A 27,278-nucleotide genomic window follows, 5' to 3' on the forward strand; every position below is an offset into this window, starting at 1 on the left:
TAGAGTACGTGGTCTACGGAAATATATGGCATCTGAGTCGCCCCGTAACAATTCTATTCGTTGTCCCCACGGTTTTACGTACCAATCGCCCTCTGAGCCACTCGTCTAGCTGAGCCGCAATTCGATCCAAGGTGAATCAATTCACCATTGAACGTTGGGGGAGGGACACATTGCACAATTTAGCGTTGTATGGGAATTTTTTTCCATGGAGGTACTTGCGTTATCAGACTGGTATAGCCCACACCTGCGTGAATATTTGCCCCCCCCCCCCCCCCATAATTTTACAGACCAGCTTGACGTCCTTTCCGGTTTTGGTGTTGGGCGTCTGAGTTTCCAGCCCTGCGGCTCGCTATTGAATAAATGTGACTGTCTAGCGTTCACTGTAATCCCCGTAACTTATCAGGACATCTTACACACTGGGGTAGAGCTAACAAAAATCAGATCTATAATTGAACGAGACGTCCTTTCCAATAAGTATTCATATATGTTCTAGTACAATATGACCTTTGCGTTAATCTCTCTGCTGCCCCGCTTAAGGACCGCGCATTAAAGTCATGAACAATCGCTGTCGTGGAATCTGTCATTTTCATCGAAAACAAATTTGTCTAATATGTCTTCAAAATCAGACAAGAGACATTTAATATGCGGTCCAAAGAAAGCCACTAGCCGATAGTCCCATGGTATATTGACGATGGCGCACCCATATCGCTGCTTCACCAGTCAAATCTGTTACCCATATACCACAGTCAAAGTTTCTGTAGTAAGGTTCACTGATGACGGCTATTTCTACACTGCGATGAAAAAAGGCAAACAACGGCTTGGGGCCATACAGGGTTATAGTAAACTGAATGTTGCAACGCGAATGAATCCTGAGACTAAATCAACTGAGCAAAACCCCTTCACAGCAACATTGAATATGTGGAATGAAATCACGAGGAAAGCCGACCCTTTTTACAGCATATACAACCTACGCGCTCTCAACGTCCTCCTAAGGCCCCGAACACTGAATATAATGTAGCCCTCCCCGCTTAAGTAACTCTATAGCGCTCTTGATACGAACAAACTACAGTTGGCCCCTGAGTCTGATAGGATCTTCAATATTTACGTCTACAAGTCCTTTGGCCAATCGCGTGCTCCTAGAAATTTTGAAAAACATCCTGCTTGACCTATAGCCAACTGAAAATTTTCCTAAAGTCAAGTTGGGTCGCATTTTAAAAAAGATAATGCATAGGCTCACTTCAAAAACATTAGGCCATTATTCCTTCTTAGCCTCTACGCTAAACTGGTTAAGATTATGGCCAGAGCCAGGCTTAACACTTTCCTTGAAGGTAACCTCTGCTCTCGGAGCAATTATTTTGCTTACAGAATGCACAGATTTACTAACTTATATCTGAACTATTTTCTGTTGCTTTCATCATCACCGTATCAATGGACATAAGGGAAGCTTGAGAGAGGATGGATCTATCCCTTCGGGAAGGTATCATGATCGATATGCTCGACACTGTCAGGGAAGTGCTCGAAAAGTTCATCAGAAGTAGACTTGCTGAAGTGATACGTGCTGCCGGAGGCTTATCCCCATGGCAGTTCAGCTTTAGAGCAAGAAGATCTACAATTGATGCTGTCATGCAAGCCGTGGAAGCCATTCATCACGCGAAGGCACACAGCCGTTGAGCTCGGTGAGTTGTGCTCCCCGTAATGCTTGACGTCAGAAATGCCTCTAATTCCGTAAGATGGAAAGACATTCTAGGCACACTAGACAATTCTTTCCACGTGTCGAGCTATCTCTTACGGATATTGAACGATTATCTGAAGAATTGAGACGCTACAGAGTCAGAGAGGGATGGGAGTTACGTCGGGAGCAGCGCAGGGATTCATCCTAGGGCCGAACCTTTGGAATGCTTCCTACGAGAGTCGCCCCTGGTCGGTTATGTAGATGATGTCGCGGCACTTGTTGTTGGACGTACTCTCGAACAGGCGCAAAGCAGACTTGCCATATTGATGCAACGGGTAAGCGGATGGATGACTGCCCATGGTTTCAACCTTGCACTAGAAAAAACCGAAGTAGTAATCCTGACTAAAAAGAGAACTCCGATCCTGCGTTCCATATCGTTCGACGAGTCGACAATCGAGTCAAAACCAACGGTAAAGAACCTCGGACTAACAATTCACTCAAAGATGAACTTTTTCGGGCAAATCAAAGTAGCAGCGGACAAGGCGGCAACTGGAGTTTCGGCCTTAAGTCGGCTAATGATTTCCTGCTCTGCAGAGCAGAAGTATGCGCTGACCCTCAGGGCAAGGAGGTATATCGTAAGCATGTTGCACAAGTAAAAAGATGGGAAAATTTGCGGGTGGTATCTGCCTATAGCATTGTCCTTCTTGCTAAGGAGCGTAAGCCCATATACAAGCACAAGAGAGAAGAGCCTAGGGAGGTAGTTGTTCTTTAAGAACGGGAACGTATACTAAATGCGCGGCGACTTTCTAGGCAAAATGAGACTAGAAGCAGAGGGACTACGCGGCTCATGAGCAACTTAGGTGCGTGACTGAATCGGAATCAAGGTGAGACTAAATATTTCCTTACATAGTTCCCAAGTGGGCATGAAGGTTTTCAGTCTTACCTGTATAAGATAGGAAAGCCATGATCTCGTGATTGTGAGTTTTGCAATGGAGTTGTGGACGATCCCCAACACACCTTTTTTTCTTTCGGAAAGTGGGATTGGTTTCGTTAAGAGCTCTATTTAAACCCGGGGATTATTCTCCAGTCAACATTGACGAGGAGATGCTGACGAGCACTGACAGGTGAAGTCGACCGGGTGGGAGGGGATTCCTAAAACTAACAGTTCGCTTCCTCCTCTCCCCTCCTGTTGGTGAAAAGAATTCTTTGATTTGCAGTTTCCGCAAGGTGGAAGAGCTGAGGCTCTAGCCCGATCTAATGTGATAAACGGTTCCAGGCTTTGACGATGGGGAGGTGTTTTGGTTAGTGGTCCGACGGTGTTCCGTGGCTGAAGTCCAACACTCAGTGCGTAAATGCATTCACCTACCCTACCCCCTACCCCAAAAAAATGACCGATAAAAATAGATCAGCTGACATCATAATGTGGATATAAATCGTTGTGGAAAGCAGAAAGCTCATTATGAAGGAGGACTATGTGAAACTGAATAGTACATTGCCGGCAAAACGTGTTCAGATTTCATCATGCTTCTTTAACCAAATAGAAATTGTTCAATACGCGAACGACTTCTTGATAATAGCGTCGAGTATGGCATTTGAAGAGGTCCGGGAATTAACCAGTCGACAAGTCGCATCCTTTGTAGTGGAATACGATAGGCTAAAATTTGAATTGAAGCAGGAAATATCTAACACCATATGCTCCGTAAGGAGACGAGCCTAAAACAGCAGAAAGAAAATCACCATCTTAGACAGAGTCATAAGGTTAACTTTGTCAGCGAAAGTGCATGTTGATTCCACTATAAAAATGTCGAAAGCAAGAATCCTAGACTTTGCGACTGAGCCCAATTTCGTCCTAATTCCTAGCCATCAAATTCGACAGATGAGTCATAAGATCCATCCTAGACTATGCCTGTGGCTGTGCCTAAGCTTCATCATGTCCATGTTCTGCCTTATTCAAAGCAATTCTACTGGCTGCAAACTCTTTTGACGGATGCCTTAGTCGCTCAGAAGGACTCAGCACAGTGTTAAAACTAACTTTTCTGTCTGCCTCAAGCCAACAAATTACTCAGGAAGCAAAAAGTGGGTAAACTACCAACTATCATATTGTTGATCGACTTCATGCTAACGAAGCGCTCGTTAGTAAGGAATCTGTTAACTATTTTGCGGCTCGTATACACGCCGAAATTAGGAAAGTTTGCATGAAGTACGTGATCATCCTATCATATCCTGGGCGCAGTGGTATCTATTCCACCGGGAAGGGCAACAAGGCTCTCTTTTCGACACAGATTTGCGACTGTTTCCCCCCTGTAAGTTCTTACAGAAAGAGTAATGCGTAACCATTCAGAAGAAATGAAATGAAGACTACAAAAATGCCGTAATAACAAGAAGGCTATTCTTTTACAGGCGGTCATCAGGACCCCGTTTCCCTAAGTACAAACCTTTCAAATTTAACGCGAAGGATGTAAAAACCCTTATCAGGCTGTTACTCAATTTTTCTTGTTACAAATTTACCCGAAAGAAGTAATTTTGATTTACTATAATTTTGTTAATGATGGTAGGAGTTCATCCAAACTTTCCAATAGGACCTGTATGAACAATTTTTTTTATACAAAACTTAAAGAATAAATTTAAAAGAAAAATGACTTGAGGAAGGAGATGTGTAGGCGAGATAATGGTCAAGGCTCTTATTTATTATGTACATAGGATGACAATTGATTTCAGTTCTCCAGCAGATTTATTTTTCGATGATTTCATCTTTTTACTTTCGACTTTGGATTTCAAAAATTCATCTCCTATATTCACTTTTAGCGGATTAGCTATGGAACATTGAGTAATTTTACTACCATAAACAAGTGCCTTCTCAATTGTAGGCGAGTTCAATTAGTCATAAAAGTAATATCGATTCCATACTATGTTCCCCACATCCATCATTGCTTTGTTGGCGTCGATGGTTCATCAAAGGCCGCCGAACAAATGCTCCGGTGTCTATTTTTCACACTATTATCATCCTCGCCATACATTCTTCCATTCAACACTACATCACGATGTCCCTGCTTCCCCAAACATTTCACAAATTAACGTCTCGAAAGAAATATTATGATTAACTCTCGTGAAGAATTAATTACTTAAGGTCAAGTGTATCGGCATCCATGGACGAAAGGGTAAATATAAAACTGATATGCTTGAAATTAATAGAAGCGAAACACCGCATCTAAATTCAACCTACCGTCAAGATTCTGAGATTGTTGAAGCAAAAGCTTAAGAAGTCGATGAACTCCTTCTGCTTCATCAAGAAAACTCTTTTGACTTTGTCATTAAGGAAATCTAGAAAGTGGTAATAATAAAACTAGAAAAAAACAGAAAACGAAATGAATCTGGTGATATTCTTATATTTTCATTTATGGAATCGAAAATCTTAAGATGTGACACGTGTTTGGAGACATTTCTCACATTCAATCTTAAAAAATACCAAAATACAATAAAGTTATCAGTTGACATGTTTATGGCTTGACGTAGTGCCGAATGTAATTATAAAGTGACTCCGGAGTTCTATTACAAATCGAATGGAATGCATTCTGGGTATTTTTATTAAGTCAACCATTGAAAATATTTAGTCTTGGATCATTATTAATTTAGTTGCCGAGGACTTAAATATAAATTCATATGTATGGGGACGGCTCATAGAAAGAAGTTCGTCGTTGCCCTGAAAAGGTGGAAGCACTATTTGATGGTGCCTCACTTCAATGAAAGTGAAGAATACTTTGAAGTATATGGGAAGATATTCTTTGAAAGGGTCACGAATTCGTTGATATGATTTCCAGTTAGGTTCGTTTGTTTGAAAGCGAATAAACGACTCTAACTCTCAGCTAATTCAATTTTATTCCATGGGTTTAAAAAAAGATTGAATTCGCCACTGGATACCCCTCCATTCAAGGCTGCGGTATCACCCAACCAAGTGATCGGTAGGTAGTACCTGTTGTAATACATAATTTGCATTCGCTAGTGATTTTTGCCCAAGCTATGTGGGGTCCAACATCGGGCTTTGTTCAATCTTCTTCTCTCTTCCATGAACCTTGCCAAAGAAACATATACGAAACGATCAGGAGGCAGATGTAAATATTTTCTAAAAACATCGTGTACCGTGAGGACCTGCCTCAGATGGAAATTCAATTTGCCACGCGTTCGCTCGAAATCTTCCAATGTTGCTGCCATCTCTTCTCCAGTTCTTTTCAGTGGCGCTTTGGAAATTCGCAGGCATTTTGACGGATTCATCCTCCTTCTCTGGTGGAAATAGCGGGTCTCATTCCCTATACCAAATACACCCTCCTTCGGTTCATAGCATTGTCCAATGGATTTCACCGCCTCTGCAATAAGTTCCGGCGACTATATTTTGGTCCTGCGATATTAGCTATCTTTCTCTCTCAACACGAGCTTGCCTCTGATGCCTTCTCTCGTGCATCATTATCCCCAGTTAGCGATTCACTAGCCGGGATGTCGATAGTATTGTTTTTCTTGCGACCGCTGATGACAGTCCTCTCGACCTTTTCATTCGCCGAGTCTAGTTTTAGAATTCGTAAATTCCACGCCATCAAGGTGTTTCGTAATCACAACAATCATTAGATCATCTGCAAAAACAACTAACGTTTCCTCCTCTGATACGTGAAGGCAGGCACTCTATCATACATGACCTTTTCAATAGGGGACCTTATGAAACATCTGCTGGAAGATCATTACAGCTCCGCACAGCTTCCAATGGAGGCTTAGCCCCTAGTATTTTTCACTCCACTTTCCCACTCTAAGACCCACACTTGCTATTGTTTTAACGTTCTGATCTCTAGCGTTCAACACGAAACTATCCAACATTTTTTCATATTATTGCATTAGGTAGAGCAATTTCTTGTATGATTTGTCTTCCACATGCCCATATTGTGGCGCTAGCTGACGTATCCCTCATCCAAGTTGCAGTACCATAATTCCATTTCGATTCACCAATTACCACCATGTCTACATTGGCCTGGCGGTGGTTAATGTTGACTTATATCAACCTCATTTAGCTGTGTGGATCATCTCCCTCCTAAAAGGCGTACACCTGCCTCCACCTGCAACGTGCCGATCATCTATACCCCCTTTTTAAATGCTCAACACACATCGTAGGTCTTCAGTGCAACCCTTGCTCAGATAACCCTCTATCTCGCACTTTCTGCATCTTTACTTCCTGTCATGATAGCTGACTGCTGCAAAGTGACCGAAATCAGGACATCTGAAGCATCTCTTTAGATATACCGTCTTCTTAAATCTGCACATGATTCAACTTATCCTTACTTTGCGGCGATAATCACCTTAATCGCTGCTTCTTGATAAAAATGATTACGAGTACTTCGGTGCGAATCTTCCTTCTGTTCTTTTTCCTTATTCGCTACTAACATTTATGCATTCTTCGATAACCAAGTTCTGGCTTCTCCAACTACTGCGGGTGGATACTTTCGCCCGCTCAGCTTTCTTCGGTCAAGAAGCCTTTTTCTACCTTGCAGCTTACCGGGATACCGAAGGATCACTCGCACCGTCACTATTTCCTTTATTTGCTTTCTTGCCTGCTTTATCGTTTGTAGGTGTCACTACGTTTCCCGTGTTATTGCTAGTTAATGCTTGGGCGTATTTCTCCTTCAAAGCCCTAATATAAAACAACTAACAAAACCTGCATATTTCGATAGCTATTTTGCCTTTCCTTAATTTATATGGTACTCTGACATTTACCCCAAAAGCGGTTATTTCGATGCGAGGACTATCTCGTTTTCTTTTCCGAGACTCGCGACGAATCTCGACTACGAAAGAGCATAGTTGCCTCCGACGCTGATCTTGTTGGGCTGGAGTTTATATAGTTTGCCTCGTAGGTATTACCAACGTCATTTAGAAGCTGATAAGAGGTATTCCGTCTGACTGAGTTCTAGTAAGATTTTATCCCATTCGACAATGATTGCCCATAATTTTTGCTTGCGTTTGCTTAAAGGGTGATGTCATTGGAGATCAAACTATTCATCGGGCTAGCTTCCTAATGGCTTTTCTGAAGTTAAATTATTCAATTTTTAGGGTTGGTTGAAATCAGACGATACGATTTTCGATGTGCCCCAAAAATATCTATTTAAGTAGGCGAATCCAATAGAATATCAACCATAATTTGTGATAGTACTTCTTCTTTAGCCTTTGTCCATTTAGTAGCTGGGACGGCTTGGCTTGATCGATTGCACCATTTTACTCAGTCAAGAGCTTAACTGGCTGAAGTCGAGAGGTTATCAAATGACCACCTAGCGTATCAAGCCATCGTTGATTAGTTCCACCTCTCGATCTTTTCCCATCGATTCCGATACTCCGACCAGTCTTTTCAAGTGAGTTCTTGTCAATGAGAATTACATATCATCATTAAAGAGGCCTTTCTCGCAATTTTTCCGCAGTCAGTCGCAAATCAATAAAAGATCTCAAATGAAGGTTCTCGAAAACCTGCCGTGTAGGCGTAACCCCACGGCCTTTTGTGGACACGGATTGACTTAGAACTCCGATATAACTAGCACAGCGGTTCCGGTTTATACTGAGTGCAGGCTCAGCATTCATACCAGTGTATGCGAAGCATATCTAACACCTCTACTGCAAGTAAGAGGTACGGCACCCGAGTTGTGCAACATTACTCCATGCTTGTGCCCAAAAGGAGTTCTGGCCATGATATAAGCATAACCACACCCACGATAAACCTCCTTCAAGATGCGCAACCTCAAATAACCGGCCGGGAACATTTCCCCCAGGTATTCTCCTGAAACATCTGCTCTCAGAGGACAAACGCGGTTCCCGTGGTATCAGATAACCTTCGATGAGGCATCGTGCCAAAATCCACTTCAAATGAGTCCCATGCAGACTCGGGTCTGATGGCCCTCTTCGAGTATAGCGTCACTCTACAATGACTTGACTGAAGTCAGCACGGTGCAGAGAATCGCAACGAAACATTCCCACCAGTTATTTACTACTCTGCATACAACACAACATATAAAATACCACACAACAACACTAAGGCAAACCACACGGTACAAGTGGCTTGCCTCCACATCCATTATGGTAATTTCCCCATCATACTGTAGAAAAATCTGCGTCGAGGAACTTCCTCAGTCATCTAGAGCTAGCACAAGCTTGTTTAGATTATCCAATTATCCACACAGAACACAATCCTGACTGGAAGCTAGGTTCCACGAGAAGAGAAACTCATTCAATTTACCATGTCCTATCAGGACGAAGCTACTGTAACTTCCTCCGGCAATCACAAATTTTACGTGCGCAAATATAACCCGACTTTTCCCACATTTCTTTCAACAAATATTCCACTTAGATGTAATACTCTCATCTCACTATGTCTCTTATAGTGTACTGCAGTGTACCGTTACGGTCTTGAATGAAGTACTCTAACACGCTTGAAGGCCCTATTCCAATCGGATTATCATGCTAACGATTATTATTATCAACAGTTCATCCATTATTAGCTTGCATATAAATAGACCAGCAATAGATTCCTGTTAACGCTCCATATTAACCTGATACCCTCCGACGAATGCTTTCTTACCATGAAAGTAGCTCCTCCAAAGAGGTAATTCCTGGCAACCACACTTACGAAGTTTTGACAATACAGATGACCAAGTTAGGTAGTCAAATGGACCTTTGAAATCTACAAACATTGCGAGGACGTATTTGTTTGCACAACGGACAACAAAGTCTTTGACAAGCATTAAGGCATCGTTGACAGACCTGCCAGTTTGGAAGCCATACTGCGAAAGCGCTTCTATTCTTCCTCTTTCGACTGCCTCAACATCTCCTTATAACACAATGTTTGGGCTTTCCCAGCATGTCATCATTGGCAGCACACCTAGACTCAATCAACACCTCAACTGTCTCATCCACTGACAAAAGAATCTTCCGGGCAAGATATTCCACCCAATTTCACCCACGTGTATTCCCACGAATCGGCGTAAGTGGAGTATGGTCACTGACATCATCAGTCTCAATAACTGGACAAACATCTTTGCTGCGCGTGTAATATCAATATCACTATCGCCCCTGGAGCTGGAGGCGGGACATTCAAAGAGAACAAATCGTGATTCATCACCGTTTCGGATAATACCTTTCCCTTACGTAGAGTACGATGCGCGCTAAGCAATCTTGCCACCGTATGCTGTCTGGATCACATATGGGAGACGGTATTCGCGTCCATGCCCATAGTGAATGGTGTTTCAAGACGCGGAACCATTTCAACTAGGTATGCGATGTTCTGCTCCAAGTCGTTTGTAGGCGGATAATATGGTACAAGCTTACGTAAAACCACCACTGTCCAAAAGGTTCTTTAAATGAGACATACGTGTCTCACTCATTAGTGAGACTCTCAGCACAGATACAATCTAGACGCGAATCATTTCATAGGGAATTTTAAATTTTCGTAAGGTGGAGGTAAAACTTCGGTCTGGTAGCCAATACTTCAATTCGACCCTTAATAATTGGTCCTTCTGGCAGGTGTTCATAGAAACGAACACAATTCACGAGATTGATGGATACCCATCGATCGCATGCAAACATTGATTAAGATTAGATTGACAGGGGAAACGGTGATAACTAATGAGCACGTTTATCGTAATTTTGACATTTAATGAAAGTGAGTAGTGTTGCTTCACGCTGCGACTCCACCTCCCCCGACTGAAAGAATAGACCGTCTGCGTTTGAGGTTCAACTATTGAAAAAAGTTCTCAGTCAATAAATATACCTTACATCCCTAGTATTGAAACGCTGGGACTGACAATTTTAAGATTTTCTTGCTTCGGCTTCGGCGCTAAGTAGGCTAATGGCAAATATTGGGGGTCCTACGTCTAACAGGCGTCGCCTCCTAATGAGCTCAACGCAGTCTGTCCTGCTCTACGGCGCAGAGTTATGGGCTGTCGCTCTAGGCAAAGAGGTGCATCGTAGTCGTCTCGCGCAAGTGCAGAGACGGGGAGCTTTGAGGGTGGCGTCTGCGTACCGCACTGTCTCTGAACCAGCCGTGATGGTGATCACGGTGGTGATCCCCGTTACTCTTCTTGCTAAGGAGCGTAAATTCGTATACAAGCGCAAAAGAAATGAGTCAAAGGAGGTGATTGCTCGTGAAGAACGGCAGCGCACCCTAGATGAGTGGCAAAATGAAACTAGAGACAAATGGACTACGCGGCTCATTGGCAACTTGGGTGTGCGACTGAAAGGGAAGAATGGTGAGACTGATTATTTCCTCACCTAGTTCCTAAACGGCCATGGAGGTTTTCCGTCCTACCTGCACAAGATTGGTAAGGCATTATCTCCGGATTGTATGTTTTGCAATGAAATTGTGGACGACGCTCAGCACACCTTTCTTTCTTGTAGGAGGTGAGACGGGATTCGTCATCAGCTCTGTTTAAACACAGGGGCCCTCTTTCCAGAAAAGATTTCAAGGAGAAGCGGAGAAGCGCTGACAAGTGGAGCCGTATTATCCTCGTTCGGCCCCTTCTCGTTACAAAGAAGATAGAGCTCGATCGGCGGAGGAGCCGGGTGGCAGCGGTTCTTTGAACTGACAGTTCCCTTCCTCCTCTCCCCTCCCGTTGGTGAAAGGAATTCCCTAATTTGAAGGATCCGGGAGAATTCGAGGTAGCCAGAAGTAATGTGACAAACGATTCCAGGCTAGCTCTCTGACGATGGGGAGGTGTTTAGTTGGTAGTCCGACGACGTACCGTTGCCGGAATCCAACATTCTGTGCTTAAATGGATTCACCTACCCCCAAAACAAAACAACTTCCTCTTCAGCGAGATCAAGACTGAAAAGTATTCAACTCTGATCAGAGTCTGTGGAGTCGACGCAGGGGTTTTCGCGAATTCACACAGTGTATCCGAGTCGTATGGCCTCCCAGGTTTCGCCAGTGTATTTCATGTGGAATTACTGGCGTTATTGGAAGTCTGTCAATGGTTGGAGCGAGATTCGAGCCCCAAGTGTAACATAGCCATTCTGGCTGACAGCCCATCAAGGCCTTGTACTCAGCGACGACATCTTCCAGACTGGTGGGGCAGTGTAAAGATGTGCTGAACCGTCTTGGCGGCATGCTCAAGGAGACCTCCTCTAGATTCCCAGACATAGAAGCATAGAGGGTAATTAGCGCGCTGACGGTTTGGTCAGGCGAGGCTCTGCTCTTGGCAGCCCTTCGGTGAATGCAGTCGGTGTTTCGCTGGCTGCTGACAGGGGCGCACTACCTAGCAACCGCGGGCCTGAGATGGCGAAAGCTTACGAGCTGTGCCAACTTAAGGAAAATTTGGCTTGATTATAACGTATCCCTATCACGAGAGCTCCTGTGCCAGACGCGTGCAAATGCTTTCAAGATTACAGCGGCCTGCATGGGAGACCATGCCGCCAGGCTCAGCATACCCCACAGTTCGCATTGTCGAAACTGCGGAGAAGGAAGGGAAACCCTCTCTGTGATTGCCCTGCTCTAGCTACAGTCAAACTACGGACACTGGGTAAACCATTCTTTGGGGACCTCAGAGAGATTTCTAGCTACAGGGTGGGAGAGTTGCTTTTCTTCGCGAAAGCTGCTGGCCGACTCTGAAGATCCGAGCCGGCTAGACCTCGCTGCTCTCATAGCAGCAGTCACGTTCTTAGGAGTTTGTGGCATCAAAACGGCGCACTACAACACTAATTGGGCTCCTCGGAGCAGCTACTGATACCTACCTACCTACCTGATCAGAGAAAGATCTCTGGTCAGATACTTTCCAGTTCTACAACTACAATAAATTCCATTACCTCCATTTCGGATTTTTAGTTATATTCCACAGTTTCAAAAGTAGCCAGTTCAGTACATCTATGCCAAATATAATATCCCAACAATATTTTATCAAAACCGCGGAAGTAGTTAGAGGAAATCGCTATCCTTCGTAAATTAGGGGACCCCAAGCTGGTTATTTAGTGCAGAAATTTTCTGCTACTTCCAATAATGGGTGATCATTCATAAACCACCATTATCTTTATCGTCAAGTGCAAATCTAAAGCATTTTGTAAAATCCATTCCCTTAATCAAAACGACATTAATAACTGACAACTTCTATATCCAATTATAACACAATTTGTACACGTAGTTAATGCATGCGAGCAATGCAACCCAACAATAAATGCCCTGGTAACATTTTGCGACCATTAATTTAATAAATTTCCTTTCGCTGAAGTAGATCTGAACTTCAGTAAAGTTCATACCCCAGCATCGGCCGATCTTAATCAAAACCCTATATATCATGAACATTTTCACATACATAAGTTCCAATTTTGTTCAATTTACATCGAAACGGTCGCTTAATTTGCATTAAATTTCAGAAAGTACCTCGAAGGTGCACATATATCAGTCACAGTTGTAGCCGTAAACCGTGGCGACCAGTTTCGCAACTTTATATCCTCGTCAAACTGAAAACTGAAAATCCATGTATGCCTGTGAAGCCGAAGAATTTTCAAAGAACCTTTTATGTGAACAACTTTTGCGAAACATTCACAACCCATTATTCATGAAATGTGCTTAATTACTGCACACGAATGAGTGCAATTGATGTCTTGAAACCACGCTGCCACCTACGCACTGAATAATTCGAAAAATAATTTAAATTCAAACGGTTTGATTGACGTAGAGTAAGATGCAGTTGATTGAGACTGAAGGGTCAATATTGTCATTGGGGAATTTATAGGTTCTCCCAGCGTGGTACCGTCGTTTTTAGTAATCCCCTCTAAGGGATGAAAAATGTTAAATAGAATCAGTCACAGAAAAAAAGATCCTTTTGATATCCCTTGAATTTTTCAAAAAATCTCCCGAAAACCATCTCTGATGTTATCCTTCGCTACCCTATTTCGCATCATGTTTGACTACAATCTGTAATGCACCGCTGTGCAGTAATGCATATTTCCAGCCAAGCTACCACTGCGCGGTACACATTTAATTGCAACCATTAATTCACCGCTACAACCAACACCACCTCCTCCGTCAACTATTTAACAACGATTCAAAATTAGCGCACAGGTTTCAATTAATTCCAGCCGGTGCTAATCTTGTAATTGTAAATTATCTAAAAATCTGTAACAACTTGATCTGCACTAAATGCACCATTGCAACTTGAATTTTCGTCGATTAGGAGATTGTATGCATGTAGAAATGTACACGGTCCAGGTGATCGTCGCACCTGTGCAGATCATACTTAGCCGTTATGAGTGAAATATTCACATACCTGTTGAACGCACGCCCACGTATGGTTGAAAATTTGCATAGGGTCCCTTTTTGAGCGTGCACAGTCGACATTGGAACTCATGTTGGGTTTGACTGGCATGCCTGCCAGTCAGTCGCGGAATTGCGCAAATCAACTAAATCAGCAGTAAATTAACCACCCGGGACTTGATATGGAGTTTATGGTGGATTCCAAGATGATAGATATCGATATTTCTGATTAGTATCGAAAATTGGAGCGGAACATTTCAAGATTTGCCATTAGATCCTTATGGAATTCAATTTTCACTGTCAGACGAACAAAAATTACTTTGCTTGCAATGTATTGTTAGTAGTAAGCGGGATACTCCCCCATAGGTTCTGTTTGTTAGAGTGAGATAGCACGATAGAGCTTTTAAGCTTTCATGCTATCTCGCTCTCTCCGTCTCTTTCGCACTGCGAGCTTTCGGGTGTGACTTGGGTAAGGGATGTGTGCGTTTGGTGAAGGCTTTGCGTGTGTGCCTTGGGTGAGGGGCGCGCCATTGGTGGGGTCTTTGGCAGTTTGCGCCTTGGGTACGGGGTGATGCTTTGTGTGTGCTGTGTTGTTGTTCTCTCACTATCACTCACTCTCACAATCTTCCAATCATGTCCCCCTGTCTCTGAACCCGAATCGGAATACAAACCTTTCATCGATTGAAACTGTCCAACATTTTATAGATGTTCCCATGATCTCTATCGTATGGTTTTTACTTCAGATTGTTGGTTGTTGGTTGCAGTCAGTCCACTCCAATTTTTGAATATTTCACAGAAACCGTGGTTGTATCTTTTTCGCAATCGATCTCACACTTGGCCCCCATGACTCTTCAGAGGACCCCCGCCTCAGGTGCTTTTGAAAGGTCCTTTTTCCCTATCCCGCAAGCTAACGCAGGTATTACTGACAGATTTGTTAACTTGAAGGTCAGTACAGATTTTAAACGTTATTTCCTGGTGGCTTCTCCTTTTTATTTCAACGAAGTAACCTGTGATTTCGGTACCGTGTGATGTGATGATTTGTCTGATGCGGGGCATAAGAATTACCTTCGTACCTCTCATATCGGTTCGACCAGAGGTGTAGCAACAACTTTCACTAAAATTCTGAAGTCGAGGATTATTTTATACAAAACGCTCTGATCACTGCTGTCAAACATGGTTGTCACAAGCCCCTATGTTCTTCATAGCACGTCCAACATATGGACGCACAATTACTGCTGGTTTCGGAAAATCAATCTCAGCTCACACCCCGATTTTCCAAGAAGCTCCTCTCCTGGAGTTTTACAATACGTAGTTCTAAAATGACCTGCTCTTGAGATAGTGGGCTCCATTGCACGGCATAATTTGCAATTTGTAACCTATTGACTCCCACTTCCCGATCAACACGTCTATGGGTAATTGATGTGTACGCCGAATTTCCTTGTTAGGTATTAATTTCCTCAGACCAGTATATCATGATGACACGTCCCGGAAACAAATTGATAAATGCTTGGAACTTTTGAGTAATAGTAGCGGTCACTTTTCATGTACTACTCCTATCAAAGCCTATGCCGATGTTAACTAAAAAGACCCTACCAAGATATAGAAAATGTTCGACGCTTTCAATATTCTGCTCCTTAATGGCAAATAGATAAAGGTCGCTACTGTATTCTCAGTATTTTTCTGACACCTGCTTGACAATAAAAAATTAGTCATTTGTCGACCCATCTGGCTTAAGAAGACCTACATGTTTGGATGAGCGCAAGCAGTGCTTATCGATTGATATACCCAGCTGCCTCAGCGGTTTTCATGCCAATTTTTCCAGGCTTCAACCTGAGCATAGGTGCACTAACATCTGTCTTTAACTCCAGATATTTCATTCTGATTCCATGAGTATCCTTTTGAAAGCTTTAAATAAGTTAAGTGCCTAGACTTCAACCTTAGACCAACGTTGGTGACGTGACGTGCTCAAGATGCACTCAAAAAGACTTCCATTCATCCACACTTTCAGTCCAAAATACATATTTCGGATCAAATCAGATTGTGGCCGAGGCACGAATTTTGGAGGCCTCACCAAATTCCTGCTCCCCCACGGAGAAATCTGTAGAAGACAGACTTTTCACTTCAGTGGAAAACTTACACCCGGTGTCTACCGCGCGATCAGCGAGAAAGATAGTACAGCAGCTTCATTAATAAGAGAAACTGGAAACCTGACTACGGCCGGTGTCGGTGACACTGTTGCCTAATTCTTCTAAAATACGGGAGAGGAAGGCTTGGCAGAAGAGAACTTTAGTCACAAAAGAGAAAGCGTGTACCAGGAAAAACGGAAGAATGGTATGTGAAAACAGACCCTTGCAGCCTGGACACCGTGAACCTGGGAGGACTCCTAGCTGACGACAACGGCATGCACTGCGAAAGAAGGCGTAGTTTCTTAGAAGTCAGGACTTCGACGTTGCTATCCCACCAAGTGTGGTAATATGCAGAAAAGTCGGACAAAAGAATGCGGAACTTTCGGCAGAAGGTAAGGATAAACTGGTAACCCCGATGAGATCCACATTGAACGCAGCAGACTTTTCAGTTAGCGGCAGTTTTCACATTAGACTACACTTATGGCTACAAACATAAGATTTAGTCAAATTAACCTGCAGTATACTAAAGCTTCTTTCTAATTGACCTGACAATCTGCACTTTGTTGTTGTTAGAGTTGATTAGAAACTAACGGGTGCTAGATGAAGTCTCACCGTTACTTAGAATTTAGTCTGGCTATTGCAGGCAAACAGCCTGTAATACAAAAGCGGAATCCTAGGAAAATGGATTGGATAAAGTTCAAGGAGCTTCTTCGTGACAAAGTTGAGCTTCCTGGGCGACCAAGAACTCCGTTAGCGATAGAAGATCACTTGGAAACTCTGAATCGCACACTTTTAGAGTGTTTTGACGAAGCTGTGCAGAGTCCTTAACAAAGATGAGTCGGCCAAGTTGGACTCTCTTAGAAAACCAGATGGTACTTTCACGAACTCCAGATTTGAGTCTATACAGCCCTCTTGGAAGTACACCACCCGGAAGAACAGGTCTCAGAAGTGGGAAGAAGTGAATTGGCGGTTTCTGCAAACCCTTCAACAGGAAGTTGTTAAAAGGGGAATTGAGACCAAGGCAATATATTTGGCCAATTTCCGAGGGATCCGCAATGAACAATGCAATGCCGTCCATGAACAAGGATATTAGTTCTTAGGTCAAACAATGTATCATGCGGTATTGCCTGCCAAGCAGTGTTAGGTTAACGCGGCGGTCTGAGACAATACCTCTGGAAGACATTGCTGCACAATCTCGTACCGAGACCGCTTGTCGGGGATGCTTTCAACACTTTGGTGTGTCGAAAAGTACAGTCAGCGACCAGGCAATGCAGTTGATTTCTCCACGACCGGTGCCCCTGTATCGATCGCGGATATCCTCATTTCGGATGTGATAAAAGTGAATCACGTCACTAGTTCCATGCAACATCTTCGTATCCATTACCGCGAAACGCGGGTCATTGTCTTCTATAGTCGGCCATTCAGAACCATAGAGGGCGACGGGGCGGACAACATGGCGATACATTTTAGATTTGAGACGTTCGTTGATACGTCGACAAAAAAAAAACACCAGTTGGGGGCCGTCACTTCATCCAAGTTGCGCTAATGCGTGAAGCAATTTCATAACGCAGTTCTCCATTGACAGTGAAAGTGTCTGTTTCATGCGGATCGGTCGTCAAAAATTCAGTTTTACTCAGACTTAATTTGAGACCGTGCTGAATGAAGCGGGCAAGTTGCAAGTTGCTCGAGATTATTTTTGCTTTGAAACGCCAGAATATATCATCTGCATAAAACAATGTACAAGGCGTTGGGTGTCCTGTACGACAGTGTTCATAACAATAACAAAGGGGGTAGTGAGAGAGCTCTTTCTTGATGAAAACCGACAGATACCATTGCCCCAGTTCATCATCAGATCGGTTTTAAATTCAAAAATTTAAACTGATTCGTCTTATTTTGAAACGGATACGGAGAATTAGTCCGACGGACCGACTGCTCTGTTTATTATCAGTTTTCATCAAATAATTCAGCATTTCGGAAATTTTGTGCGCACCTCCTGTGAGTTTATTCATCTCCTATTAACCAACTTCTCCGTTGAAGACGCTGGGCAATAAAATGGTCAATTGGGGACAATTTTTAGAACCCATAATTTGAGTTGTTATTCTGACGTTTACTGAACATACATATATATATATGTACAGCGATAATCAAAATTGATGAGCATACCTGGTTGTGTCGTATTTAATGACCTTATGCCAGACTATGAAGCTATATTTTAGATGCGAAACTTAGAAGGAAGTTAAATTTGTCAACTTGAAAATTAATGCCCATAAAGTTCTTTATGATTTTTGTACGGGGTCAATCATGTCTTCTTGGGTGGTTTTCTTTCTTTTACGAATGTTACAACGTTTACGTTTATTTCCATAGTCCCTGTTGGTAATATCAATCACTAGGTTTTCTCATAGGCCGACTGCTAACCTATTAGATTCTTCAATGTTTCGTGATCAATAGTGGACAATAGTGTGATATGAGAATTTTGAAAATGTGTAACTTTTTTGAAATAATTTCATAACACCTGTAGAAGGATAAGAGAACTGTTGTCAACTACAGGAGCAGAATTCTTCAAACAGTTAACAAAGTAATGAAAATAGTAGTGGAAATATACCTATATTCAAGTGTTTTATCACAAAGGGAACATTGGTACATGGCACCGTATCAGGGACCAGCTCAGAGAGAAGGATATGATGATTTGCTACTTCTCTCTCACCCTACTTTTTTAAACGGTCTGACAAACTTGGGTACTCATATAACCAGCATAGCATCTAAGTAATAAGACCAACCATTCAAAGGGTCCAACTATAAGTAACTAAAATACGACTCCGCACCAAGCTCAAAAGGTCCTCCCGTTTCCCCATTTGTAGCACCTTTCTGTGACTGTGTTCCCAATGGGTTGACCTAATACGACCTTTTGCGTGTGAATTAATTAAGTTTCCAATAATCTAGATTTATCTTTGTTGCAAAAATTGAAATAAAATGACTGAAAATTTCTAAAAAATGAGTCGATACCAGAACCATCTAAATATCGGCTGATCCTTGTATCACACATAATCACCTGATGTGGGCAGTTAAAACCATTTCCAATTCATATGTGTGTATGTTCAACTTAATTCTCTTATTTTTCCAGAAAATCAACAACAACAGCAACCAGAACAACTGCCACACGAAATATCAGCTCCACGATCTATACTGGAGGTGCCTGAGAAACTTCTGTCGTCCGGGATCCACCTTCCAGGTAAGTTATTCACTATTTAATTTACAGATTGTAAGATTGTTTCCTTTTCATCAAAGTTGATTCCAATTTTCATTCGTTATTCACCGTAAACGAGCACTCATAGTTAGGAGGCTTTAAGATGACGAATATGCATTTTACTGGCAATAACTTGATAGTAATGAATGAGAAATATCAACGTCGGCTGACATTATCCTCGGGATATTATCAATCTGAATGTAATGATGGAAACTTCATATTATCTATCCCGACTATAAATGTGGAATAGATGATGTGGGAAGAGTTTAGATATTAAATGCGAAAGTTTTAGTTACAATCTTGGTTAGTGGCAAGTTTCACTAGATTTCCCAGGCTGCACATAAATCTTCTGAAAAAGATTAAATACTGCGAAATCGAAACTGATGTGAAGGCATTGGAGGGTCTATATGAGTATAGTGTTCTCTTTGAATACAGGAGAAACGAAATAGAAAGACGCTTTCTGGATTCTCAGATATCAGGATGCCTTATTTCAGCAATATACATTTGTATGCCTTGGATAAAAAGTGATGACGGACAGAATTTTTAAATGCAGTGTTTTACTGCATCTATTTCTCTAGAAAACAGGGTAATCAATTTTAATTAATTTAATTTAATTAATTAATTAATTAAATAAAATGGATATCACCGCTAAAGTGTTCAACTCAGAATAATCGAAAATTTCAAATAGATAATACTCCGGTTTATTCAATGCATATGAAATCTACTTGATTCAGGAGCTCCTATCTAACATATATATAGATAAAAATCCCCATTTCAGTTCTTTTCAGAACATCTTCTTGCGTCAAGTACAAAGATTAATGGCAGGCTTAGGACAGAGGGTCCAGAGGCTGTTTACTGGTTGATCGATGATATTTCTAATTCAATTAAAACGAAGCAATAAAGGTGTCCATTTTAGATCTGAATAGTTTTATATTATTTGATATTTCAATTTTTTATTTTACTAAATTGATCAGATTTAATTTACTAACCTTAAAATATGGCTCGATTTAATGTAACGTAAACGCTGTAAACGATTTAATGTTGTCAGAAGGCCCAGAATTTTCAGGGCTCCTCTCGTCTTGACAAAATGTATAAAAAATTGCCTATAGGTTTTTTGGGGTGGCTTAACCACTTACATGTTAAATATTCAGTCCAAACGCACCAAAGTATTGCCTCTTCAAGATTTTATCTGTCTACATAGAGCTGCCAATTATGCATCCCGGGCCACAGGTAGATGTGCCTCCTTCAACCCACAAAGAACTACGGAAGGCAAGACGTTGCTAATCTGACTGACAACCAAGTGGCCACCAAGGCATTCAAGTTAAACCAGATGGATTCCAGGCAACGTCTTTACAAACTAAACATGCTCGGCTCGCTCAATAAAGTATGGATGCTCCGGATTCGAAGCCATCCTGGATTGAAAGGCACTGACGGAGCGAACGAGCTGGCCAGGAAAGAAGCAGGGACGACTCTACACCGACCGGAATCCTTCTGTTGAATTGGAAATGGGTTCATGGCTACGACGTTAAAAATTAAAAGGAAAAGCTGAAGGAACTGTACTGGACGAACCTACTAGGAATGGGGCAGTACAGGTATTCTTGAAAATATTGTAAAAGCCTGAAATGGATGCCAGAACCGGAGAAAGAAAATTTGCACGCAGGTTCACAATTACATATGCGACAAACGTGGGCCTTCTCCGAGCCACCCTAATACCCAGTTTCATTAAATTTTCTGCTTCGGGCCGCTAGGAGAACTCCGATCCGAAGGAAACTCCCCGTTTCTGCCCCCCTGAAAGCGTTGCCCAAATTTGGTAGCAGGGAGGTAGGCCTAACATATTTCGGATCGTAATAGGTCCCTTTTGCGTGAATGGGAATAATTGATTTAAACTCTGGGGGGGTCTTGATGACGATAGTAACCATTTCATTTGGCCGGACTGATTGTCTGCCATTCAGGTTTCTGATAATCCCTCTGAATTATGATAAACTCTGAAAGTCGCACGAAACCATTGACTTATGTAGTTGAAGGATTCTTTGGGGGTAGGAAAGGTGTTGACCTTCAAAGAGTTTTCAAAGGCAAAGAATTTGGATGTGGTGCTTACCGTCCAATTATAGCCAATTAGGAAGAAAATACTACAATAAACTACGTTTCGGGGTCTTTTCAAAGACGGAAGTTTTGACTATTTTTTTTCAAAAATTGGTGTAGATGGATTGTTTTGTGGTGGCGGTTGAGCTGACAGTCAAGAGATTCCGCAATTTTTATGCTTTTCTTGTACTGAAATTGAAAGAATTATCTCTCGAGTTTTTATGTACAGTTATATCTGAAGGCTCCGCAGTTCGCTGGCGGCCGTTACGTGGATGGAATGCGCTTGGTCTATCAGTTTTGACTGTTCAGGCGGCCGGGAATCGAATTAAAAAACCGGCCAGACATGTTTGTTTAGGCTGTGAGAGAAAATTTCTTCTTTGTTTTAGACTGTGAGCGAGAATTTTATGGGCATCTTCATCGTTGGTAGACATTTTTTGTGAATGTGACAAAAATATCCCAAATTTTCATTTCAACGCTTTCCAAGTCCAGGCTTGCAGTAATGATGCCACTTGACTTGTATGTAGATAGTGCTTTAACTAGTGGAAGGGCGCACTGTAACTGGCAGGCCGAATTGAACGCAGATGGCGATGACGACCCAGTGAAATTTGGCGCATTCATTCCCGGAACGTTCCAAGAGATATCCATCGATTTTAATCACCACTCAAAATGAGTTACTAGAATTTTGAGTGGAAATTTTCGAAGACTTTTAAGTCACATCCCAGTTATTCAGTTAAGGAATTGCTCCCTATTATCCATGATTTTGACTATTGCCACTCCAGCATAACACGTAACCAAAAAAGATGTTTTTCAGATTTTTTGATGCTCTCTGATGACTGGATCGCTCCCTGATGACTGGAAAGTGACAGGACTTTTAACAAATTGTAGTATTGCACCGACTCTAAGTTTTTGAACTTGTCAAAAGATACTTTTCTTGAAACATTCACTTCACTTTAAGGAGTTGTTGGAATTCTTGGGCATACTATCATAAATTCCTATGTCTATGCTCATCACACACAGTTCCTCGCAATCCTCAATCCTCCTTATGATTTTCTGAGAAGCTTGCACTTCTCCTCTGCTGCTCAAAGCCACAATTAGAATATGGAAATAAATAGTTTCAATTGGGACTTGGTGGGAAAAGTCGGGGCTTTGTTACCCTTTATGAAATCTGACGACGGTCTTCATCAGAGGATGGGTATGCGAATCCTTTATATTCTTCTCGGGAGTCGCATAGATAGTGCATCTGTGGGAGCCAGGAATTATTGACGATTGACAGTGACTTTGACAAACGCCACATTTCTTTCTAGAGAAACTCTTTGTATAATTTGATCAGCCTCGTCATGTTATTTCATTTGATCAGGATTTGACTTCAACGCCTTTGGTGCCTCTTGTACCTCTTGAAAGTAGTACCGGATGTCCCCAATTGATTGTAGGCAATTAAGTTCTATTTTTGACTTAACAATAGAAGACGGTGTCAAATCAACTGCATAAAGAAGACAATCATAAGTAAATAAAGAAGGATGGTAGAAAGAATAGAAGGAGAAAACTGACCCAACCGTTAAGAAGATCCTACTTACTCTACTACTTAGGTAAGAACTTAATCACAAGAGAGCTTATGGTAGAAGTCCATACTAGCCGAGATTCTTGAGGTGCAACGTATAGTCAACTGAACGAACATTTTTGGGGAAGTCAATGTAAATTATATGCATCCTTTTATTTAGAGATTTAGTTACATAGTTTTTGAACTATTTTTCCTTCGCTGAAATCCGTTGCAGATACGATTAGAAGTAGCGGAAATTTTAGTTTCATCACCTTGAGAAGTTGGTATCCAATGATTACTGTAACACATTTATATACCATTCTGCTCGAAATACTCAGAACAGTAAAGTCCTCCTGTGCCGGCCCCTGCCATTAGTTCCTAGGTGGTAATGGTGGGGAAGAAAAACAGAGGGTGGAGTCGTTTACTGGCGATTCGTCCGAGCTCCACACCAAAGTAGCGCAAATCACAATCCCACCTGGGCTTTCACCTGCCTGAGTGACTCACCTACCTGTTGTCAATAGGTTGAGAATCACTAGGCTGATAACCACCAATTAGACGCGGTCGCCTTCCAGTGACAATCTTGCGCCACGATGGGCTAAACACCGCCCCAACGATCATAACTAGCAATTTCGTGTCAAAAGATCTTCTGAACTACCCGCCGAATCACCTTGCGCCCATTCCGCCGAAGTCTGCAGTCGGGTCGTAGATTTCATATTCATTTTTACTATTCAATTAGCTGAATTATTATCTCTTTTGTAAAATTAAAAACGTTTTTAAAAAGAAACAAAGTTGGACAGACTAGCTAAGCTAAATCACTTGCTGACGGAACTCAGCTTAGACGACTGCTCCCCGAGCCAACTGCTGCGTCAGATGAAGCAGTTGAGCAGGGATAAGGTTGGTGTTGATCTTCTGAAGTCGCTGTGGTTGCGTTGGTTTTCCCAAATCACTTAAGCTATCTTGGCCCGTGCGGACTCCGTATCCTTAGAGGTTTTAGCAAATACTGCTGACAAATTGAAGTCAGTGAAGTGTCGTGGGAAGCCACGGGCCAAATTTCTGGGCTTCAGCAGACAGTGGCATCCCTTACGAATACCGTCTCTAAGCTGGCGGCAAAAGCGGAGCTTTACGTTTGGGAGGTAGGTCCCGAACTCGTTCGCGGTCCTTCAACTGAAATGGACGATCGGGTAGTCGCGCGTCGGGGACTCAACGAGTCCTGCAATTTGCTGGTATCACCGCATTTTTGTCGACAAAGAAAGCAGCATCACAAACTGATCCCACAAAAACTCAAACTAGCGGCTGCAAGCATACACACTTATGGCTACAGGCAGGTAGACATAAGTTCTTTGTATCAAATATCAGCGGTCTCAAATTATGCACATACTTCCTAAGCCACTATGCCACTTTTGTAGACCCCGTAATTTCACTCAAGCCTTCAGGAAAACTTGCCACCTGCTCGACTATCAGCCTTTCAATCATTTTTTAAGAAGTAACCCACCCTGGCATTGGCGCGGTTCTTCAAAAATAGCGCAACATAATTACCAAACGTAGACTCTCGCAGCCAGCTAAGCATATCTACTAGAAAGTGCGTCCATGACTACCCCGGAAACTCACTGCTGCGAAGAAAGAACTCGATACTCTTTTAAAGCAGGGAATGTGCAGACCATCAAATAGCTCCTGGGCTTCTCAACTACGTATAGTCCCAAAGCCTTACGGTAAATGAAGACCATGTGGCGATTTCAGACGTCTGAATCCTCAGACCATTCTAGACCGCTGTCCCATACCACTCATCTATGATCCACATCGCTAACTGCCGTGTTTTCACGACATGAAAATATAAATTTCAGGAGTTTCTCCTTTTCAGCTCAACCTCCAAAATACTTTGCGAGACCTATATTCCGATCGCTTTCCGCATGGAAGTATTCCATGCAGTACACGATCTTACTCATCCAGGCATTCGGACAACGAAGCGGCTAATATTTCTGGCCTCCGAATAAATAAGGATGTTCATTCCTGGGCCAGACAGTCCATTACGTGCCAGAAGTGTAAAGTCACCAAGCGCGTACAGTCTACAAAGAGTTTTCATTGGCCCCTTGTGAGATTCGCACGGCTTGAAGTATTGCCTCACAATCATTGATAGGTTCACGTGGTAGCCTGAAGCTATGCTTCCGACCGACATTTCCGCACAATCGTGCGCTGAGGCCTTTTATCGGGAATGGATCCCACGATTTGGAGTTCCAGCCGAAGTGATTACTGTTCTCGGAGTTAGGCAGCTTCAGACGCCATCGAATGACTCTGACACTGAAGGCCGCTATAATTGGACTACAAACACCATGACTCTTCATAGTCGCAAATCCTACCTTTTGTTCTTCTTGGCGTACCTGCAGCTCTTCGTGAAGAGTTTGCCGCCAGCTCCGCCGAACTAGTATACGGAGAGAATTTGAGACTCTCCAGCGATCCTGTGTTCGATACCAGATCAGCCCTTTCCACCACTAGACTTTTGCGCTTGCTTCGGAACGGCGTGGCCAAATTAAAATCAGACTAACGCCACGAAGGACCTAGATGTCTGCACACACGTCTTGGTTCGCGTGAATACTTCCCAGAAGGCCTTGCAATCAAGATATGAGGACCCATATTAAGTATTGAACAGAGGGGAATACTTCTTCAAGTTTGACGTCGACACCAGGCCCAGGCTAAAGCCTTTTGTCTCCAAGGCTGAGGTCTCAGGGAAGAAAGGTCCAGATTCGATTGGTGTCCCTAAAGTTGGGGGGCCAGGGGGCGGGTTTTATCGCTAAAATTCAGTATTAACGGGGGATGGGGTAGTGTGGAGTCGGTTAGCGGAGATTCGTCCGAGCTCCACAGCAAAGTAGCGCAACTTACTACCACTGGAAACCCACGCGCCTAACTTAACAAAAAAAATTGCAAAGCATTAAACTAGGATTCCTGTTCACGACGCTCTATATTTTCGTTGCCGCCGGATTGCTCCGTGCTGACAACAGGTAGACAAGCCACTCAGGCGGGGGAGCTTCCAGTCGTGGTGAGTTGCGATGCTTTGGTGTGGAGCGGGCGAATCTCCACTAAGCGACTCCAGACTACAGCACCTCCACAGGGCTATGAACCTTTAGTGTTGTAATCTCACAAAACGTTTATCCCAGGGTTTCAGCATGCTCTGCAAATGTGACATAAATCAGAGTTGAAAATTGGGCCGGCATCCAGAATCATTAAGCTTTATATTAGACTTAATGATGCTCAAGTGACACGCATACAGTAATGAGACAAGCACTAAACGGAACACGAACGTTCATGACGATCGCAACTCGGATCCGAGCAACAGAAACAAGAAGCACCCACAAGCCGATACTGACCTCTAACAAATCAAATATTTGACTCAGATACTACTTTGTTTTGCCTGTCCATCTAAATTTAGATACATCGTTTTCTTAGTATCAAAAACAAATCTACTGAAACTGAAGACTGGCTTTAGCATTACCGCGTCCTTTGGACAAAAATGATCAACGAATAATTATTGTTGGCGATGAAATTTTCAAGACAGATAGATTCACAATCGATTTAGTATTATATTATGGGATGTTTATAAAAAACAGTGTATAAACATATCATATCTGTTTATTATTATTACATTTTCATTCTACCACATAAAGGAAGTCATAACAACCAGATGAAAGTTATAAAAATAGCTGATAAGAGTCAGGTTATTTGCCCCTGAATCAAAACAATGAACTTCTCAAATTGCAATCATTTAAAATCTTTTGTCACGTGAAACGCTCCCACAAAATGATTCCACTAAATTTTTCGATTTATTTTTTTCCTCTTCCATTATTATTTTTCATAATATCAACAATGACACCCGTACAACCGGCTTGACTTGGGTATAAATAATATTCTACAGACAAGTGACCAATGTTTATTCTAAATATCGTTATTCGATATTCTGCTTAAAGGCAAAAAGCCACTCAATGATATTCAGTCTCATGTGAATGTCCTCCATATATGGAAAAGTGTGAAAAAAAAGTCATCAGAAATATAGAGTACATGAAAGAAGTCCAGATCAATTTGCTTGATTTTGATTGAAAGTGAAAAAACATTGCATTTTTGCAGAATTGCCTTGAGCAAGTGTCGATTATTGCCTTTCTTATGTTAGTTATTTTTTAATAGAAAAAGAAAATACATTAATAAAGCAATTAAATTCATTATTTTTCTTTTGCCAATCAAGGAGCAGATAGATTGCATTGGACTTAATATTGACTCTCACTTTAGATATCCCGACAAGTGGCATGAAAATAATATCAACGTTCTGGCAGGTATACCAGTAACTTCACTTTCAACTTTATTGCGCTATA

General features: G+C 42.3%; 1 protein-coding gene across 5 annotated transcripts in view; it reads left to right on the top strand.

The window, feature by feature from the left end:
• LOC119648013 overlaps positions 1 to 27,278 on the top strand; it is a 416,281-nt gene that overhangs the window by 227,897 nt on the left and 161,106 nt on the right. For all 5 annotated transcript variants that reach the window (XM_038049415.1, XM_038049416.1, XM_038049417.1 and 2 more), the window contains one exon: positions 19,182 to 19,289. In XM_038049415.1, coding sequence (XP_037905343.1) covers positions 19,182 to 19,289 — 108 coding nt within the window. The remainder of the gene's footprint in view (positions 1 to 19,181; positions 19,290 to 27,278) is intronic.

This window comes from Hermetia illucens, chromosome 2 (genome assembly GCF_905115235.1).
Source record: "Hermetia illucens chromosome 2, iHerIll2.2.curated.20191125, whole genome shotgun sequence".
NCBI lineage: Eukaryota > Metazoa > Arthropoda > Insecta > Diptera > Stratiomyidae > Hermetia > Hermetia illucens.